The 21,749-nt window shown below is 44.6% G+C and overlaps 2 protein-coding genes across 3 annotated transcripts in view; both read left to right on the forward strand.

The window, feature by feature from the left end:
* Positions 1 to 21,749, forward strand: part of LOC138069278 (zinc finger protein 184-like) — a 1,142,341-nt gene that overhangs the window by 33,307 nt on the left and 1,087,285 nt on the right. The window lies entirely within an intron of this gene.
* Positions 5,585 to 19,921, forward strand: TRIM27 (tripartite motif containing 27). 2 transcript variants are annotated; one of them, XM_068960539.1, is made up of 8 exons: positions 5,585 to 6,062; positions 7,226 to 7,321; positions 8,844 to 9,074; positions 12,802 to 12,824; positions 14,684 to 14,799; positions 14,919 to 14,951; positions 16,682 to 16,708; positions 18,354 to 19,921. In XM_068960539.1, exons 1-8 carry the CDS (start codon positions 5,643 to 5,645, stop codon positions 18,947 to 18,949), a joined length of 1,542 nt encoding a protein of 513 aa, XP_068816640.1. In that variant the 5' UTR covers positions 5,585 to 5,642; the 3' UTR covers positions 18,950 to 19,921. The 2 variants fall into 2 exon arrangements, with proteins under 2 accessions (XP_068816640.1, XP_068816641.1); XM_068960540.1 differs by lacking the exon at positions 16,682 to 16,708.

Consider the following 21,749-nt stretch of genomic DNA (forward strand, 5'->3'; position numbering starts at 1 on the left):
GCTATTAAATTCTTTTGTAGTTTGTTTCTCCGGAAAAAATGGGAATCCTAGTAAGTTAACTAAACCTTCTTTCTCAGTAGAGTCAGCAACTTTGTCTGAACCTCTGAATCCCGCGTATGGTTTGACGTTTCTTCCCTCTCCTTCCCTCTGCCCTTCCCTGTAACCCCAGGATGTTTAAACTCGAAGATCCTAATGACCCGGGACCGATCCCCGACTGGACAGGAGCGAACTCCCTTTACTCATTCCCAGAAAGGATGCAGAGTGCAGGCTCTATTCGCGAGAAGGTTCCTGGCAAACCAACCGAACTGGCGGGAATTCAACGGGGAAGTAGCGATGGAGCCCGTGTAGACATGGGGAGAAAACTGGTGGGTTAGTATAGATCAGAAAGACGCAAGGTGAGTGGCTTTTACAGACCTTGAGCATGAAGACTGGATGTGGATGTGAGTTTCAGAAACCAGTAACCAAAAACAGGAAGTAGTAACCAAAAAGAAAAAAAAAATAGGTTGATAAACTGGAATCCATCAAACCTAAAAACTTTGGTACACAAAGCTCTTTCTCGGCTCCATCTTCATGGTAGCAGCAGTAGCCACGGTTTAGTCACCGACTCACAGTTCTTTGTCCTCGGCCAATAGCTACACACACTGGAGGTGACAGGCCAGGAGTTGTGGTTGTTTAGTCTCTAAGTCATATCTGACTCTTTGTGGCCACTTGGACCAGCCCACCAGCCTCCTCTGTCCATGGGATCTTCCAGGCAAGAATTTGCATCTTCTGCATTGGCAGGCCAGGAGACGGTCACCCATCTAAGTTCGTGTAGCCTCCCTCAAGGACATCACTCAAGTTGTGCCCCCTGGCAGGGATGCTCCTAGAGGATGAGGCTACCCTGGCCAGTGTGGGGTGGAGGCTCTGAGCACCCAACAAGTAGCCGGCCACATGCTTAGAGGTGAAGTCCGTGGTGTCTGGCTGATGCTGGGTTAGAATCCCAAAGTGGTCAAACAGGAGAAAAAGAAGATGGGCTGGACCAAGAAGTATATGCAGTATAACCAGAGCTTTGTCAATATTGTGCCCACCTTTGGAAAGAAGAAAGGCCCCAAGGCTAACTCTTAAGTCCTTTGTAATCCTGGCTTTCTCTAATAAAGCCACTTAGCCCAATCAAAAAACAACAAAACACACCATTAGAAAAGTAACAACAGAGGAAAGGCTGTGTGAGAACCAGATGGTGACTGCTTGCAAGCCAAGGAGAGGGACCTTAGGAGAAATCGCCCTTGCTCACATCTTGACCTTGGACTTACACGCTCCAGAAAATATACTGAAAAAAATGATTTCTGTTGTTTGAACCACACAGGCTGATGTTTTGTTACAGAAGCCAGAGTAGACTAATACAAACATCTTCCATGGTAGCTGAAGACTCTTAAGAGTCCAAGACAGAGGATGTCAGTCCTCTGTAGGCCAAGCCCAGCATCATGTAGAGTCATTCTGCTATACTCTGTGGGTCAGAGCATTCTAGGCAAGTCCAGATTCAAGAGAAGAATAGAACTGCAACTCTCAATGATACAATGTCACTATGCATACGGAGAGGAAAGAAACTGATGGTAACCCTCTTGGAGGTCGCTAACCATCCCTGCCCCCACCTAGCCCCAGTGGCCTGTGAGCTTAATAAGGGCAGGAAGCAGAGGGTATTTACCAGTCGTTCAGTGAAATCCCCCAAAGTCTTGATGTTTGAAAAAGTGGGTCAGATTAGCTTTCTTCCCCAATGTCTCCAAAGATTTTATCCTCAGGAAATGGAAGACAGTTAAATTTGGGGAAGCTAATTGCCAATTCAAAAAGAAATCATATTTAGAGAATTCCATGGTGGTCCAGTGGTTAGGACTTGATGTTTTCAATGCCAGGTCTGGGAACCAAGATCCCACAAGCTGCACATCAGGGCATGGCAAAAAAAGAAAGTAAAATAAAATGACTAAAGGAATCACATTTTTCAGTATCAGCATTGCCTGAGTATGCTTTGAATTCTCCTATCCTATATCTTGTCTTAGATTGCTCTTTAATCTAGGACCCTTCACACTGGTTGTTAAAAGCAATAACCTACACCAGGGAATGTTGTTAAAAGAACTAATGACAGCAATACTGGTATTGGATTTTTTTTTTTTTTAATTGTCTAGCAGATACCTGGGACAGCTAGAGAGGGCACATACTATAATGGTTAGAACTTACTCTCTGGAGCTGGTCTACCCAGATTCTAGTCCTGGTTCTGTCATTCACTGACTCTGTGACCTTAGACAATTAAGTTAACAATTTCCCCAGCCATAAAATGAAGATTATGATACTAGCATCACCTTGCAGGAGTTAGAAAGATTTTGGGCTTTAATGAACAGAGAACAATATATAATAACTTCTTAATAGGTACTTATTAAATGAAAAAGTCATCTCTCCTTCCCCATCAACCTGAATAAGAGGAAGAATTGGTACAAATCAATTATTCTTTAAAAATTTCTTAAATTCCCCACCCCCACCCCCATTCTCAGTCCTCCTTTAGTTCCATAGTAGTCCATTCTGAGAGTTTGCCCTGTGGGTTCTCTTTTGGTGGGGTTGCTGGGAGATGGTCAGAAAACCACAAAGCCACACTTGTTGAAAAGGAGAACTTCTATCGCTTTCCAAAGTGCAAGCAAATCCCTCTTTCTTTTTCTAAGTTTTTATTGGAGTATAGTTGCTTTACAATGTTGTGTTAGTTTCTACTGTATACCAAAGTGAATCAGCTGTACATGTACATATATCCTCTCTTTTTTTTTATTTCCTTTCCATTTAGGTCACCATAAAGTATTGAGCAGAGTTCCCCATGCTATACAGTAGGTTCTCACTAATTATCTATTTTTCACATAGAATCAATGGTGTATATATGTCAATCCCAATCTTCCAATTCATCCCCTACCCCCAAATCCCTCTCCTTTATCAAATGTCTTACTCTCCTCTATTTCCTGCATACTTCACCACTACACACCTCTTTATTGCTCTTACGATGCCTCTCTCCTCCTTGCCTGTTTCACCTTCATTTTCCTTAGAAATACCTGAGGAGAATGGCACTGCGTATCCTGATTCTTTTCTAGCCTACCTGCCCATTCCTCTGTTCCTTATCAGCTCTTATTCTACTAATGTCCTCTTGTGTCACTATTGCTTTAGTCTCTAGATGGATCCTCCTAGTTGGTATTGCCTTACTATGACCTGCACCATCAATTTGTCATTCCTGTGTTCGCAAAGCATCAGTGGGACCTCCCCCCAGATACAGGGTCTGTCCTCCACAAGCAATGTTATCACCATTGCTTTGTTTTCATGACTTTATCTAACCAAATTTATCAGGACTGTCTGTCCAAATTTTCTTCCACGTATTCACTCCTAAACATTCCAAATCAGATTCTCTTACAATTTGCCAATACCCTCCCAATAGTTTACTTATTAATGCTCTTACCCAACTCAATGGACATGAGTGAGTAAACTCCGGGAGTTGGTGATGGACAGGGAGGCCTGGCATGCTGCAGTCCATGGGGTCGCAGAGAGTCGGACACGACTAAGCGACTGAACCGAACTACAGGAAGAACTGATGCTTTTGAATTGTGGTGCTGGGGAAGACTCTTGAGAGTCCCATGGACAGCAAGGAGATCAAACCAGTCAATCCTAAAGGAAATCAATCCTGAATATTCACTGGAAAGACTGATGCTGAACCTGAAGCTCCAATATTTCGGCCACTTGATGTGAAGAGCTGACTCACTGGAAGAGACCTGATGCTGGGCAAGATTGAGGGCAGGAGAAGGGGGTAACAGAGGATGTGATGGTTGAATGGCATCACCGACTCAATGGACATGAATTTGAGCAAACTCCAGGAGATACTGAAGGAAAGGGAAACCAGGTGTGCTGAAGTCCATGGCGTTGAAAAGAGTCAGACATGACTTAGCAACTGAACAACTGTGATCAAGATAAGAAGTATGCATAGAATGTGACCCTGGAGTCATTAAGTTAATTTTTAGTCTAATAATCCAATAAATATTGAAGTCCTTTCATATAATTACATACAAGGCATAACAGCAATCCAGGAGGTCTGGAGAGAAGTCTCTGTCCTCACAGAGTTACTTAAGTATCTGATCTGTTTCTTTGAAACATTGTGTAAATAGCTTAGAGAAAAAGAGTATAAACAAGGAAACTGGTGGAATAGGTCACATTCAACCAGTTACTAACTCATTTAAAAAAGATTTGTAAACTGACATTGTTGAAATCACTTAGTTCAAAATATAATAATGGAAATTAAACATAGGCAAGGCTGTCCAAATTCAATTAAATTTAGAGGATGAAGGACAATATCGAGAAAATAGCAAAGGAAAACAGGAAACACCAAAGTAGGGATGGGCGAACAACGCAAAAATTTTGTAAGTTTGTTGGATAATGAAAACAGCCTGTGTTACTCGCAGAATTATCATTCCCCTTATACTTCGGGAAGGAGCAGGCCTGTTTAGTTCTATTCAGTACAGCTCTAGGCACTAGGTATTCTATTAATGAGCAAGCATGTTTAAGTTCTATTCAGTAGTTATAGGCAGTGGGTATTTTGTTATTTTAATGGTAAACCTCCTTAGGGTTAAAAAGTTGTACGGAAGTCTCCCTCTTCGCGGGGGTATAATTACTCCGGTTTCACCAGACAGGAAACTGAAGCTCAGAATGGTAGACCACTTTGCTTAGGCACAGTAGGAAGTAGCAGAACTGGGCTTGCCTGTTTCTGTCACAGAAATGTTTTCATCTAATAATTAAGCCTTTCTTTTACGAAACATAACTTCGAGCGCCTGTCAATGGGGTTGTTTGATAAAGTTCCTCGCAGACTGGGTGGGGCTGAGTCGGCTACTCCCAGCCCTCTGGCCTACCAGGGAAGCCAGATGTCTCTTCTTCCCACACCAACACAAAGCCAGCTTTCTCTCGCCGCGGCAGAGGCCTGAGCACCAGAGAAGAAACCCAACAAAAGACCCGGGATCCAGGCCCCAGGCCCAAGGCTCGGCGGGGGCGCCCGGAGCGTGCAGGCAGGGGTTATCCTGACCCCGCCGCACCCCGTGGACACCGCCTGCCTCTAGGACCCGTACCTAAGGAGCTTCCGCCCGCGCGCCCCGCCCCCGCCCTGGCGGCGAGGCCTCCCGGGTTCCCAGTGAAAGAAACCGTCCAGGCCTGAGGCCGGAATTTCCAGCCTTATGAAGGAGGTCCGGCCCAGGCCCCGCCCCCGGGCCGCCCCTTCCGCTCGCGCAGGGGTGGGGTCTGCGCAGCCGCTGGGATCGGCTCCGACGCGGCCACGTTGTCCTGCGCGTTTTGCGCGCCCGGCTCCGGGAGTCCGATCGGCGGCGATCTTGCTGTCCCTTCACATAGTCGCTGGGCTCAGTGGGGCCGCGGTATCCCCATACTCCCTCCGCCCGGCGCAGCGGCTCAGGGAGCGGCCCGGCCACCCCGCGGTTCCAGCGCGCGGGCGCGTCTGGGATCGGCCCGGGAGGCGTCGCCCTCCGTCAGCCCGGCTGGCCTTTCCGCACCGCCCAGAAACAGCGGACGGGAGGGAGCGCAATCGAGTTGGGCTCCGCGCTGGGCTGGGCACCGGGGCCCATGCCCGTTCGCCCCCGCGGGCCCGCGCCATGGCCTCCGGGAGCGTGGCCGAGTGCTTACAGCAGGAGACCACTTGCCCCGTGTGCCTGCAGTACTTTGTGGAGCCCATGATGCTCGACTGCGGCCACAACATCTGTTGCGCCTGCCTCGCCCGCTGCTGGGGCGCGGCGGAGACCAATGTGTCGTGCCCGCAGTGCCGGGAGACCTTCCCGCAGCGGCACATGCGGCCCAACCGGCACCTGGCCAACGTGACCCAGCTGGTGAAGCAGTTGCGCACCGAGCGGCCGTCGGGGCCCGGAGGCGAGATGGGCGTGTGCGAGAAACACCGCGAGCCCCTGAAGCTGTACTGCGAGGAGGACCAGATGCCCATCTGCGTGGTGTGCGACCGCTCCCGCGAGCACCGCGGCCACAGCGTGCTTCCGCTCGAGGAGGCGGTGGAGGGCTTCAAGGTGAGGGCCGGGCGCGCGGGCCGGGGAGGGGCCGGAGCGCGAGTCGGACAAAGGGAGGAGAGAGCCAAAGGGGCTTCCTTTTTTCCGCCTAGAAAATGGCTGAGCCGGACGTGTGGTTCACAGCCGTCATTTCCTCTGTCCGCTCCAGAGCCTCGGCACTCAGATTTGGGAGGAAAACCTGTAGCTGGTGATGAAGCCAGAAGTCTCCCCACCCTCATTGCGTATGTGCCTCTGTGTTTACCCTCTCACGGGCACATTATACATGACGGCCCATGGAGACCCCTCTTGACTGTATATAAGATATCTGTAAAACCACGTACGCAGCGACAAGCTTCAGAGACGCTCGCATTCCTGTTGGCTCCTAGATGATCTCAGACAAAACACAGTCGGACGTTGCCCGGCTGTATTCACATCAAATAGATGCCCATCACCTCTCCTTTCCCCCAGCACTTCCCTGTGCTCCGTCCTCTTCTAGAACCTCCCGGAAAAGAACAAGTTTCTTACTGCCTAAGTCATTTAACCACTGTGCGACTCATAGGAGATAAGACTTAATGAAGACTGAGTGAAATAAAATGCTGTGTGGATCCCCTTGTGCACCAACAGATTTGTACAGCTCAACAATAGCATGGAAATAAAGTATTAAATATAAAATAGTTGTAAGACAACATTCAAGGTGTGCACATAATCTGTGTTTGAGGACTGCAGAGAACATGCACACAATTATGTACATGTGTAAATGTGAGTACGTTCATGCAAAATTATTCACTGAACATTTATGGTGCTTTCAAAAATACCATTTTACTCACACTGAACACTATTAGGTTGAGAAGGTGGTGTTGGTTCATGTCACACCAGGGGAAAATAGGAGAAGTTAAGTCCTTTTCTCTCCGTACCCGTCCCTGAAAGCTCGACAACTAAAGCCTTCTAGTCTATTCACCTTTCCACTAAGCCATGCGGTATCCTTCCAAAGGCAGGTAGGTGACCCACCATTTAAGATACAAACTACCAAAGGAGAGGTGTGGTGCCACGGTGATGGCAGTGTGATCCAAGGACAGGCTCTCACCAGGAACTTGGCATCATGAATGTGGGTTACACAGGTGATAAGAGTCACACTGCTAAGGCCTGCCTTATCTTGAACTGTACCTCTGTTTTTGCTTTATCAGGAGCAAATCCAGAACCAGCTGGACCACCTAAAAAGAGTGAAAGACTTAAAGAAGAGGCGAAGGGCACAGGGAGAGCAGGCGCGAGCTGAACTCTTGGTGAGGTTCCTGAGAATTCATAGATAATATCGGTTCTGCTGGTCACTCTCTTATATTGTAAGACTTGTAAACTTCCCTTAACCTTGTGCAGTCAGATCACCCAGAACTTGTAGGTTCAGGTGGAACAACCTTACATGGCAGTTAGGAATTCACCTGGAGAACCAAGGGATTCCCACATTTGGGGCGAAAATGATGGAATAGTCAACTTAAACCCCTGGAGATCTGACCTAGCAAAAGTTTAATCTGCTAGCTTTGTGCAGATCAGGGTTGATCCTGGTGAAATTCTTGAGCGTTGGTTAGCAGCCTTTTGTATTGTTCTGCAGACAGATGCTGGCAGTGGCTTTCCATAAACTTGACTGTTGCTTCTTGTTGGAATGTTCTTTTTCTTGGCAATGATTCTATTCTGAACTTTTCTCTTTGTTCCCTTCTCCTAGTTTCCCAAGGCCTTTGTGGTAGGGATATTTGGGGGAGAGGGTGGTTGTTCTGGAAAAAATAGTCCCTTACCTTTCTGTAAAGGACTAGAGAATAAATATTTTTGGCTTTGTGGCCTATACCTCTACCACAACCAGTCAGCTCCCTTGTCATAGCTCAAAAGCAGCTAAGACACCATTTAAATGAGTGGATCTGTTTCCCAATAAACTTTTACTCCAAGGGAGTAAACACGGGAGTTTGCTGACCCTTTATTCTGAAATAAGCTTTGGCGGAGTCTCTCAGTGGGACAAGTGGTGGAGAAGGAAGGACAGATAACCTTTGGCAAACAAACTGTGCCAGTAGAGAATTGTGCTCAAAGCCAGGGAGACAGAAGGCCAGATAGAGGGAATGGATTACATGTGAAAGGTTTAAGGAAACTAATCAAGGTTATTATGTGAGGATTGTTGTAGAAGTTTTGCTTGTATGTTCCAAACCATCCTCCACAGGGCACCCATCCGATCATGTGACTTCTCTGACAGTCTTTCATGGCTCCCACTTGCAGTGAAGTCCTACCAGGCTTCTCATCTCTTACTTTATCTGCCGTCTTCACAAGCACTCATGTGCTCCAGCCAGACTCCATCATTTGCCTTTCCACTCTTTGGTCCATGGCATTTCTTCTGCCTGGAAAGCTCTCCTGTTCTTTGACCATAAAGTGAACTTCTAGTCATCCTTCAAGACTCTTTGTGGACACTGCTTTTGAGAACTGTATCAGCTTCTGCTGAATGCTGTCACCCTCCTTGTGCTTATCTAGCCATGATGACATGTATCACGTGAACCTGACTCTCACTTGACTGAGTTCCTTGAGAGCAGAGACTGTGGGTTTTGTTTTGTTTTGTTTTTTCAGACTGCCTTGGTTATCACTAGGGTAATTCAGTTCTCTGCCATTGTATATCCAGTCAATAAACATTGGAAAAGAATAAGTGAGTGAACAAGATGCTTGTATACTGGGATGAAATAATGAGGTCTTGGGGTAGATAGACAGGGGAGAAATGTGAAGGGCTCTAGAAGCAGCCTTTCCTCTCTTCACTGCCCTTCCCTGTGGTCTACACAGAGCCTGACCCAGATGGAGAGGGAGAAGATTGTTTGGGAGTTTGAGCAGCTGTATCACTCCTTGAAGGAGCATGAGTATCGCCTTTTGGCCCGTCTCGAGGAGCTAGACTTGGCCATCTACAACAGTATCAATGGTGCCATCACTCAGTTCTCTTGCAACATCTCCCACCTCAGCAACCTGATTGCCCAGCTGGAAGAGAAGCAGCAGCAACCCACCAGGGAGCTCCTGCAGGTAAGACTGAAAGTCCTCTGCCAAGCAGTATCCAGGGCCCCCTACTCCCTTGTTGAAACTCTGATTGTAGCAAGGGCACGTTAGAAGGGAAATGTACAGTGGAGGCCCTGGTTGGCACAGCTTGGGTCAGTCAGTTGCACCGTGTCGTGGAAAGGTCGAAAGGAAGACCTGTCCTGCTCAAGCCTGTCCTGCACTGATAAGTGGTCTGATCACAGGCAAGGCTCTTGACCTCTCTGGGCCTCAGTGAACTCAGTTACTCATGTAATGAGGAATTTGGCCCACATGTCGTTTAAAGATTCTCCTCACCCCAGTATCCTATCATTGTAACATGTATGTGCGCACTATGACAACCACAAAATAACAAGTACCACAAGAAGTGGTCAGCCCAAGCAGTCTTGGGATTTAATCTTGGTTGTATGAGTGATAAAGCTGCAGTAGACCCAGCCCAGCAAGACCACAGGAAATGAGCTGATTGTTTGTCTGTTGTTTGTTCATTCAGTGCATATGAATTTTCTGTTCTGGGTCAAGCACTGGAATTAAGTGGATAAATAAGCTCTCCTGAAATTTAAATTCTGATGTCGAGATCATATGATAAAGAAGTGAACAAACAAGTATCATCAGTGTTGCCGTTAAAAAACTATGGTCAAACCTGTGTGTGTCCTGCGAGCTCATTGTGCTTTTTAGTTTTGAATAGTTGGGGAAGAAAAATCAGAAGAACTCTTGTTATTTTGTGATATGTGAAATTGCATAAAATTCAAGCTTCATGGTCCATACACTATTATTAGAACATAGCCCATTTATTTGTTTTGTATTCTCTGTTGCACCAGAGTTGAGGAGTTGTGCCAGAGACTGTATGGCCTTTTCCTTAGAAAAGGTTCACCAACCCTTACTTCACATTAAAAAGAGAAGACTTAATCTTGAGCTTAATGAACACCAATATTTAATTGTTAGAGAAGGAAGAGCTTGCAGGGGGAATAGTTTACCAGAGAGCCAATATGTGATCAGGGAGGAAGAATGTTTCTGGAAGGAGGCAGTGGACAACAGAGTCTAAGGCAGTTAAGGTGAAATAATATGAAGGCTGAGAGCCATTTGGTTTAAAAACATGACCATCCTTGATAAACTTTTGTAGAGCTGCCCAAGTGGAGCATTCTGGGCAGGAGCCACGTGAGGAGAAGTTGTAGTGACAGAGTGAATGGAAGCTGCGAGAGTAAATGACTATTTCAATAAATAAGGCTGAGAAAGAGATAAAAAGAAAATACTTGGAGATGAGGTAGAATTGTGGGGCTTTATGGGAAGAGGATGCTTAAAGAAACCAGTTAAACATATCTTTAAAAAAAAATGTGGAGAGGAGCATCTGTTGTAAAGATTCAGGTGAAGAAAATTTACTGAAGCTCTAAGGATGAACTCATCTCTGATGTGCTGTTTCTGAGAAGGCAGAAGGAAGGGTAACTGAAGCATGTAGGAGGGACTTAGCTTTGAAATATCCTCTGTTGTATAAGAAGAAAGGAGGGTGGGGACAGGTAGATGCAGCAGGTTGTGAGGATTGGTAGCAAACACGTCTTGGCTTCTATCCTCTTTGGCTGCCATTGAGCAGGGGTTAGAGAAAATAATGAGTTTGAGGATTGTGGGAAAGTTCTGAAATTATTGTTTCAGAGTATGGGAAAGCAAATTGGTTCGCAAGACATAGTCGAGTTACTTGGTCAGTGAACGTCAGTTTATATCAGAATTTGTCTGTCCAGGTGTGTGACTTTTTCCCATCCCGGCTTTGCTTTCTATGATTGTGACTGTTCTGGTTCCAGGCCTAGGGAAAGCTGGTAGTGGGTTCATCCAGGGTTAGGGCTTTGCAAGATGTGAGGGGTTTTTTTGTTTGTTTTTGGCGTTGCCACACTATTTGTAGGATCTTAGTTCCTTGACCAGGGATTGAACCTGGGCCCATGGCAGTGAAAGCACAAAATCCTAACCACTGAGCCAGTCAGGGAACTCCCCCTGTTCTGGCTTTTTGATTATGATAAAATATACATAACATAAATTAACCATTTTCACCATTTCAAAGTGTACAGCTTGGTACATTTAGTAAACTTAATGTTATCCAACCATCACAGCTGTATAGTTCCAGAACACATTCATCATCTCAGGAGACCTCGTACCCATTAAACAGTCACTCCTCATCCCTTTCTACCCAGTGGCAACCATGGGTTTGCTTATTTTTTTAAGGTATTTGTGAAAATATTTCTGAACACATGGACCATGAAATCAAAACTGGATGATAAAGAAAAGTAGAGAAAGAAGAGGGCAAGTTGTGGACTCCATGGGGGAGAGTGGTCATGGTAGACGTCATTTGAAAAGTAAACTGAATCTTAACGTGGAGAAGGAGAACATTCCCACTAAGGTCAGGAACAGGGCAAGATGGCCACTGTTGTCTAACTGTATTTTAACATATGTACACACACACACACACACACACAGAGGAATGTTATGCAACTATAAAAAAAGAAAAAGGAAGATATCTATGATATAACTGATATAGAGGAGTTTCTATAATGTATTGGGAAGTGAAAAAAATCAAAGTGCAAAATATAGATTATGCTTTTTGTGTAAGAAAGAAGAGATAATTAGAAAATACATGTATCTCTAGGTATTTGCAAGGTAAACACTGGAATGATAAACCAGATAATAATGGGGAGAATGAGATGAGAAGAGATAGGAAAAAAGTGACAGATTCTCTGACCAAGTCTCAGGTTTTTTGAGCGCTGAAATAGTTAAGAATAGTGATGAGTTATAACTCATTGAATAAAGTAGGAATTGATGGATCTATACTAATAATAAATTAGGGAAAATTCTTCCTTCCATTAGACTGTCGACTAAGTAATGTACAAGGAATTTTGAGGCAAGAAAATGATCATTTGGCAGCTATCATGGTGAAAGGTAATTTAGACAATAATTATCTACAGATGCTTAATCTGAGGGGGAGTTTGATAAGGGCTGGAATGTTAATTTCAAAGTGTCACTTTGAGATTACTTTTTAATTACAAAAGGAAAAATAGTAGCTATAACATACCACCTATAAAGGGAAAGTAAATAGCAAGTATCTTTAGAAGGAGACACAATGTAAGCTTGAATTTAATCATGGGACAATACCTGGGAAACCCAAGTGGAGAGATATTTTTAAAATAATTAGCCTGTATTAAGGCAATATCGGGGTCTTCCCTGGTAGCTCAGCGGTAAAGAATCAGCCTGCCTGTGCAGGAGACATGGGTTTGATCCCTGGGTTGGGAAGATCCCCTGGAGGAGGAAATGGCAACCCACTCCAGTACTCTTGCCTGGAGAATTCCATGGACAGGGGAGCCTGGCAAAGAGTCCATAGGGTCGCAAAGAGTCGGACACAACTGAAGCAACTTTTCGCGCACACACACAATAATAGGTCAAAGAAAGCAAGCTGGGCGGGCAGGTAGGCAGTTGTGGTCCAAGAGTGAGATGCTTGAGTTAGGAAATTTGAAACTTGGAGATCTTTGACTAGTGTGCAGGAAGGGAATGCAGGAAGGTGCTGGAATAGCAAATAGTGTGTATCCCAGTTTCTTCTGCCCAGGTTTTACACAGTGTGTGCTCCTTGTCTCCCTGGTTTCTCCCAGGAGGGCCAGCCTGCAGCTCAGTTTCTAACAAACATCTGTGAGAGAAAACTGACATTATAAATGATTCCTCATGGTTTTCATTTTCCTTTCTCTTATAGGACATCGGGGACACATTGAGCAGGTACAGTTTTCTCTTTCCCCAGTGCTAAATCAAGCCTGAGTAGACTTTCCCTCATACTTAGAAACTCTGGAAGGAGCCCAGAGCCTGAGGACATCTTACCAAATTTGAGACATACCCTGTCTGTCCCCGAACTGAGTCACTAGTGTGCAAAGAACTAGATGGACTGCAGCTCTTCTCAGTAAAACTGAGGAATTATTGACAAATAAGAGGGTGAGGAGTGAAATAGGGGGCCCACTTGGGAGGGTGCTGGTAGTTTATGAGGACACTTCTATGGAGAGGGTGGAGACTCACAGGGCCTCGGGCAAAGTGCAAGGGTATTTTATAGTCTTTGTTTCAGAATCCTTTCTCTTTTGTTATCTCTGTCTTTGTTTCTGGCTCTCTTTTTTCTGTAATGGGGAAAATACAGGCTAAGAAAAGTGTGACCAGCTCAGAGATGAGTCATGAGTTACCTGGATTCTGGCTCTTGTTTTTATTATTTCTCTACTGTGTCATCAGATGGACAGTGAGGAAGAGCTCCCTGGGAGTTGGAACATGACCAAGCGGGAAAAGCCCAGAATGGGCAAGAAGCCACAATTAAATTGTGTTTTCAGTGTTGGATGGCAAGGACAGATGGGAGAGACCTTGGGGAATATTATGTTTGTTGTAGGAATGCCTACTGGGGTAAAGCCTGACTGAGGAAACTGAACTTTGAAGCTAAGTAAAACCCTGAAGGGTGAAAACCCTTCAGAGGAAGTGCAGCTTGATTGTGTGAGAGCATTTGAAGAGGAGATGGGCTAGAAGGGCCCTGTGAATAGAATTATTGATAGAGCTGAGCTTTTTGAGGACTGCTCACATGGGATGGTATTGAGCTAGAACTTGTACTAGTCCCTGCCAAGTGGCCCTAACAAATACTGCCCTCACTTGCTGCTTTTACTTTTTGATGTCAGTCTAGTTCTGAACTAACACAGAGATAGATCCTTTAGGTTCTAGCATCTGTGAACGTTAAGTTTGGGTTTGACTCTGAAAATTTTTTGACTTAATCTTTGACTTGACTTAAATATAACTAAAACATTTTGCCACCATTAAAGAAACGTGCAGATAGCTAGCCCAGGGCTGGTTTGGTGGCTCCAGTGTTTATCATCAGACTCTCAGGTTTCTTTCTATTTACTCTTCTGCCATACATAAGCTATGCTCCTCATTATTACAGCCCAAGAAACTTCCTAGAACGCTAACCAGCAGGAAAGAGATAAGTCACATTGCATTCCTTTTTAAGCAGACTTCTCAAATTAGTGCAAGATACTTCTTAGCTCTCATTGGCCAGAGCTTAGTTACATGGTCACATTCAGACTAGGCAGGCATGAACCCAGTAAAATTTGGAAGATGAGAGAACGGATATTGGGCATGTGATTAGCAGTCAGTGTTTGCCACAGACCCTTTGAGGGGGTTGATGGGTAACTGGATATTGTCCAGAGAGTACCCATCTGTTTGAAAATGTCATTCTTGCCATATTTGGGAACCTGAGGGTTATGGGTCATTGCCCACCATGAATACCAAGGACTTGATCATGGAATCTAGTGCTTTCTGGCAAGGTCTCACTTATAGTCAGTTTAATTCAGTGAATCTTTCTGAGGGCATATGCCATTTGAAAAGCCAGAAGCTAATGCTGTGGGAGAATATGAAGGTAAGAGGACTCCCCAATTCTGGTCCAGAGGATCACAGTCTAGGAAGAGAATAGGAAAAGGGCTCTACTGGCTGCTATTAAAGACTGTCCACCAATCCACTGACTGGCCGGTATAGCCCAGGCTTTGTCCTAGACCCTGAAAGAAGTTTGGGGTGGGGGTGGGGGTAAGAGATTCACTCATGGATTTTTTTAAACTTAGGGCTGAAAGAATCAGGATTCCTGAACCCTGGATCACACCTCCAGATCTGCAAGAGAAAATCCACATTTTTGCTCAGAAGTGTCTGTTCTTGACTGAGAGTCTGAAGCAATTCACAGGTAATATGAGAAGAGGGATCTCTGAGGGTTTATGCTCTGAATAACTGTATTGCCTGAGAGGAAGTGTTTTCCAGCTAGATCATGGAATGCAAACTGAATATCTTCTTTTCTCCCCACAGAAAAAATGCAGTCAGATATGGAGAAAATCCAAGGTAAATTTATCTACTTAATGGACTGTTGATGTTGAAGTTTCCTGGAAAGATAAACATCCACACCAGAGTATGGGAAAATGGGAAATGGCCGGATTCCCCGATATTTCGCATCTTTCTTTTGGCTTTGTTAATTTTTTCAATTAATAGCCTCTTGTTTCAATTTGAAGTCTTTTAACTAAATACACTTATTTTTCAATCTACATTAATGGAAGAGGAAAATATACAATCCAACAATTAATGCAGAATTAATTTGATTATTTTAAAATTATTTTTAATTGAGAAAGACAATCAAGAGAAACTATTCTAGCTATATTCCATTTGAGCTAGTATTTGTAGTTATAATTTATCGAGTTTCTGCTGCATATGGGCACTGGTACTGACCGGGAGGAGGAAGAATTGAGCATCGCTGGTTGAGGCAGCACCTCGAGGGCAGGAACCTGGGTAGGAACAGGGGTTCAGGAGTCTGGCTGCCTGGGTCCTGGGCCCCCCTCTGCCACCTGATAAGCATTCTACATTCTACACAGAATGATAAGCTATCATTCTGATAGCTCTTACCTCACAAGGCTGTAAGGATTAGGTTTACTTACAATTTCTGAAGCGTTCTAGAAGGGAACCTTCATGTATATTTATTAAATAAAGTGTTCTAGGTATTTAAGGGGCACTCTTCAAATATAACATCTGCTCATAGTAACTTATAAGCATATAACACATATGCGTGCGTGCTAAGTCACTTCAGTCATATCTGACTCTGTGATCCAATGGACTGTTGCCTGCCAGGCTCCTCTGTCCCTGGGGTTCTCAGGACAAGAGTGGGTTGCTATGCCCTCCTCCAGGGGATCTTCCCCACTCAGGGACTGAACCTGCAGCTCCTGCATTGCAGGTGGATTCTTTACCACTGAGCCGCCAGGGAAGCCTTAGCCCATTGGCTGTGTACAAAATGCTGAAATTCCTAGGCAGCTTGATAGAATCTGAAACCCTTATATCTACATATTCACTTCATATTTACTATAAATTACAAATCCGCATAATTTTTATAATTTCCTATATGTGCTAAAACTTTATTTGCATGACATCTTTTCAGATACATACGTTTTTCACATCTGGCAACATGGATTTAGGGAATGCTCACAAGCAGAACAAGGAGAAACTCCACTTAATACCACAAGTGGTTAGCTCAGACACGACATTCCTTGATCTGACTCTCCTTTATTTTTCCTGCTTTTCTCCTGCACTTAAGCAGCCCATTGAGAACATACCTGTGAAAATGCTTTGTCAACTGTAAATGCATTTTGCTGCAAATGGTATAGTTTGCCCCAGCTTGGTAGGGGCAAGCTTGGTGTCACTTGAACCACACATCCCCTAGAACAGGTAGCTTATGAATCCAAGAGTTATGTATGATGTGGACTTAGAACCATGTCTCTCCCTGCAGAGCCAGCTGACCCACTGAGGAGTGGAATCCTTAATCTTGCCTCAGTTTGACCCCATATGCTTCCAGTGTCGAGCTTGTGTTATCTTTATGCTCAAAGTTCCCAACCCCTCTTCCCTTAGAGCTCTTGGCTGGAAGATGGAGTCTTAACGCTATATGAAAAAATTAATGCAGGACTGACAGCAGGAGTTCTAATGGAAACCATTGCTTTATGATGACTCCTAAAGCTCCTTCTGTTGGGTACGTCCTAGAAATATTCAGATAACTTCTATAACTTCTTTTCTCTTTTGTTTTTTTTTTTCAGAATTGAGAGAGGCCCAGTTATACTCAGGTGGGTGATAGGAGACAAAACCATTTGGAAGAAGGAGTAAAAATCCTTATCAACCTAACTACTATTCACTAACTATCATTCACTATTATTGTGAATGATTTTGGAAAGTGCCTTAATTTGAATCCTTTAGGTTACATTTATTTTTTAAAAAATGATAATAATCACAAAAAATTTGTTATTTCTATGTGTTTGTAATATTTGCTTCCTAAAAGGCCTCAAATCTGAACCCATGGACCTTTGAAAGAGGAGGAAATTGAATTCAGGTGCTAGGAAGGATTATAGAGTTGAAACTACAGTTTCCAAAAGTTAGCGCACTGCCACTTGCTGGTACACTGGTCCACTGCTGTGCCCACCCAGCCTTGGGCAGTGTGTGGTTTACAAAAGCATCGTTCTAAAAAGATTGAGCTTGCCTCTTATTCTGAGAGCTAGGGAAAGTCTAGGAAAAATCTGGAGTCATCCCTTCTCTGTCTGAGATCTAGAGTTGAAACTCTCCCTCCCCTTGACAGTCACCTTCACCTGAGGTTCACAGACTGGGTAAATCTATGATCTCAAACTCGTCTGAGGTTTGTATTCACATGACCACCTTCTAGTTCATGGGATCTTCTTCATGGACAAACAGCACGTGTGTTAGTTGCTCAGTCGTGTCCACCTCTTTGTGACCCCATGGACTGGGGCTTGCTGGGCTCTTCCATCCATGGGATTCTCCAGGCAAGAATACTGGAACAAGTTGCCATTTCCTTCTTCATCATGAACAGAGGGACTCTACAAACAATGGGTCTTCTTTCATTAATGTCCCCTGGTTGTGATCCATATTTAATTCTTTCAAGATTGAATATGTTGCTTATGTCTTCCATTTCCTAATATTGCATAGGGTACAGTAGAGGGAACCAGAGAGCATAAGGCACTGACCTACCCTTGGGGCTAAATGTCTGGTTGGAGGTACGAGGTCTACCCATGATATGAGGGAATAAATGGGAACTGTTGTGAACACATTGTTGAACCACGAACCATGCCTCTGAGGTTCTTGGTCACCACCAGTTGTCATGAGCCTTTTGAGGGAGACAGTCAGCCTACCTGAACTATGGTTCAGAGAGATAATGTTAGGGAATATTCCTTCTGAACAAGGTATGAAGAACAAGTGAGAGAATATGTCAGTGATTTTAAAACTGGAAACCACCACGATTGTCAGATGCATGTGGCACTATTTAGTGTCTTTATCTGACATAATGTGAATATCCATATGTTTCACAGCAGATCTGTTAGTATTGGTTGTAGAGTGCTACACCACACCCTCTGTCTAAATACTGTAAACTTCTGGCCCCTGAGGCTTTCGGATTAAGGGGTTGGACATACACATAAGAAAACCTTAAATTCAGCTTATAACAGATATTTGTGGTTTAAAATGTGGAAAAGCAAGGTAAAAATTTCAGTACTTCCAATATATCCTAGCTAAATGAGATAACTACCTAATCCAAACAGTAATTTTGGGAATGTCAGCTTCAGGGTGGACTTAAATGTATAAAATGAATGTGTCTTTGCTGGAGCGCTCTTACTCTCTTCTCAGGGATAGGAGAAAAGCTGAATGTTCAGAGCGGGCTGTCCTGGTGCTTGGCTAATCCTCCTCTGCCCCTGTATTTCTCTGCAGTGGATGTGACTCTGGACCCAGACACAGCCTACCCCAGCCTGATCCTCTCTGATAACCTGCGCCAAGTGCGGTACAGTTACCTCCAGCAGGACCTGCCCGACAACCCTGAGCGCTTCAATCTGTTTCCCTGTGTCTTGGGCTCTCCATGCTTCATCGCTGGGAGACACTATTGGGAGGTAGAGGTGGGAGATAAAGCCAAGTGGACCATAGGTGTCTGTGAAGACTCAGTGTGCAGAAAAGGTGGGGTAACCTCAGCACCCCAGAATGGATTCTGGGCAGTGTCCTTGTGGTATGGGAAAGAATACTGGGCTCTCACCTCCCCAATGACTGCCCTCCCCCTGCGGACCCCTCTCCAACGGGTGGGGATTTTCTTGGACTATGATGCTGGCGAGGTCTCCTTCTACAACGTGACAGAGAGGTGTCACACCTTTACTTTCTCTCATGCTACCTTCTGTGGGCCTGTCCGGCCCTACTTCAGTCTGAGTTACTCTGGAGGGAAGAGCGCAGCTCCTCTGATCATCTGCCCCATGAGTGGCATCGATGGGTTTTCTGGCCATGTTGGGAATCATGGTCATTCCATGGAGACCTCCCCTTGAGGAGGTGAACTCAGGCCAGAAGGGCTGCTGGCTGTACTCCCACCCCAGGCATGAGGCATCTTGTTGCCTTGCCACTTCCTGCCCATCACAGCTGGATGTTCTTACCACTTTCCGTGCCCTGCAGTGCGAGACAGGATGTCTGTGTTCTCTGCCATCCCCCCCTTCCCATGAAAATTGTGAGATGTAATAAGTTATCGAGATTGCCCAGAAATAAAAACCAGATGTCCACCTCCAGTGTTCCACACTTCTTGGTCTTATACATTACTGGAGGGGATAAACAATATGGATAATCTTGGGTTAGGAGAGCCATTCAAGATTCTTACACCTGGGCTCAGCCCCATATAGTGATCATGGGTATTAGCTGTCATTTCTGAACCAGGGCTTCTTTCTGAGAACCCACAGCTGGACTATAAAGTCCTGTCAGCATGGATCCCTTTGTCCCAGTTTTTCCTTTGGGATTAGTACCTCTACCCCTGATTCCCAATCTGCTGTAGTTTTATTAACTCCATTAAAGAGGCCTGTATGTGTTTTGATTAGTTACAGTTATTTTACAGTAATGGTGGGAAATAGCCCCACCTCTGTTAGGAGATAATGTTCTAATCAATGTGCTCTTTGCCTCTATTTTTTTGAGGGCTTTGTCAGCTCCCTTCATTCTAATGAAAAGTGTATCCTGGTCCTGGATGCACATCATCCGGGATTATTTTCTGCTCAGCACCACTCATTGTTGCTACCTCCCTTCCCACTTCCATTTGTGGACTGATGGTCAGTCATACCCTATCCCTGGAAGGATTCTGGGGCAATATTCCAGGGGATTCATTGACTTGTCTCCATTTCTCCCTTCTATTTCAAGGGAAGAGGGAGTTTACCTTTCTGATGTGTGTACCATCAAGGGGCTATTCCATCCCTATGGCCATTGGATCACGAGGCATTCTGAGGTCAGAAAGCCAAGGCAGATCACTTAGCACAAGCCCCCATGATGGTTCTTAGTCTTCTCTTTCTTTGGGTACATGCTCCTCTGTTTAAAAATAAAGTGAGTATGGATGTTGTTTACACTGTTGTTATTTTCTGGGTCTTGGTAGGACTGGGTTCATAGATACTGGAGGAAATCAACACCATTAACCTCTATGGTTTGAGAATCTCATTCTGGTCAATATTTTACTTTCAACTGGATGATAAAAACTACCATGTCACTGCTTTCTACTGGTCCTTGGAAAGTAGTGTTGGAGTTTCATAGCCTACAGCTTTGTATTGGCTAATCCTGTCACTTCTCTGGAAAAGTGTTCTCTCAAGTGCTTATTATAACTGACAGTGGGGTATGCAGCAATGCTTGGTATAGATCAGAGCACCCAGAGCTTGCTTCCCACCTCAGAAGCAGCAGCCTAAGCCCTTAGGGTCATGGAGGGCACCACATTCTAAGGAGGAAAAATACGCTGAGAGGACAGCTCTTTTCCAGGAGGTTTTTGATCTTTTTTGCTTTTGGACATGACCTCAAAACGACAAGATTTTATGGTCTTAGTCTTGTACCCAACATTGTGGTTCATGGCTGAAGATCATGCATTGGTGATGTGTCCTGATTCATTTATTTATTCAAAAGGTTTTAAGAGAAATAACCAGGAGCTTCAGAGAGGGGCTTCCATGAGGCTAGGTTAGCTTTTGCTGAATAGTCTCAATAGATATAAATACATGTGCTAACAAACGACAGAGGATGAGATGGCTGGATGGCATCACTGACTCGATGGACGTGAGTCTGAGTGAACTCCAGGAGTTGGCGATAGACAGAGAGGCCTGGCGTGCTGCGATTCATGGGGTCGCAAAGAGTCAGACACGACTGAGCGACTGAACTGAACTGAACTGAACATATATATATTATGTATATAAAATACTACTACACAGATATAGAGCAATGCTCAGCACATAATATGAAGTGCTTTGTGTACAATGGCTTATTTAATGCTCTAAACAACCCTACAAGATAAAGTAGATACTGTTGCCTTTATTTTACACAAGAAAATTGAAGCATAGAGAGGGTAGTGATTTATCCAAGGTGTACAGTTAGGAAGCAACAGGGCCAGGATTCAGACCAAGGTGAAATACATGTCCACATACATCATATCCTGCCTCACAATATCTATGGATTATGCTTTTCTGCATGGAAAGGTAGAGACTGAGGCCTTGCGGTGCCAGTCTGTTGACCTGGGATACCAGCCTTTAACAGTAAGTCTGTCTACTCTAGATTCAGGAATTCGCAACTGGAAAACTGGGTGAAGAGACCCAGTCAGAATCACATTTCAGTTTAACTTAATACAGTCCATTGGGACAAGGAGGAAGAATAAGAGCCCATAAAGAGGGCACCTTGCTTGGTACCAGTCCCAAGAAAATGTGCCCCTAGGAAAGACTCCCTGATCCTTGGTGCTCGACTGATTGGAGCTGTCTCCAGGCTAACAAAAGGTCTCACACGGGGTCTGTTTTATCTCCAGTAGACTCAGTACTAATAGGAGCAGCATCTTAATGAATTTTTATTAACAGCAGCAGCTGGAGCAGCGGTAAGCAACCTCTTTGGATTCAGCAAAGCTACTTCCAATTTGAACTGGGATATACTACAAGACTGAATCTTACTAACAATGCTGAATGGGAAAAAGTCTCAAAAAGACTGTATACTTTACAGTACCCTTTCTATGATATGGACAAAAGGTTTGTGGTTACCAGTGGGCCATGTGGAGGACAGAGTAGAGAAGGAGGGTGTGAATTGATGTGCTTTGTACTGTTTATCCTATGATTCTTATAGGTGGTGGGTTTAGAG

Source organism: Capricornis sumatraensis, chromosome 22 (assembly GCF_032405125.1).
Source record: "Capricornis sumatraensis isolate serow.1 chromosome 22, serow.2, whole genome shotgun sequence".
Taxonomy (NCBI): domain Eukaryota; kingdom Metazoa; phylum Chordata; class Mammalia; order Artiodactyla; family Bovidae; genus Capricornis; species Capricornis sumatraensis.

What these genes read in the sequence shown, in the direction of transcription:
- TRIM27 (XM_068960539.1), top strand. Translation starts at nt 5,643, where the DNA reads ATGGCCTCCGGGAGCGTGGCCGAGTGCTTACAGCAGGAGACCACTTGC. An exon ending in AGGCGCGAGCTGAACTCTTG is followed by an intron (nt 7,322 to 8,843) that starts GTGAGGTTCCTG and finishes TGGTCTACACAG; the next exon opens with AGCCTGACCCAGATGGAGAG. An exon ending in CCACCAGGGAGCTCCTGCAG is followed by an intron (nt 9,075 to 12,801) that starts GTAAGACTGAAA and finishes TTTCTCTTATAG; the next exon opens with GACATCGGGGACACATTGAG.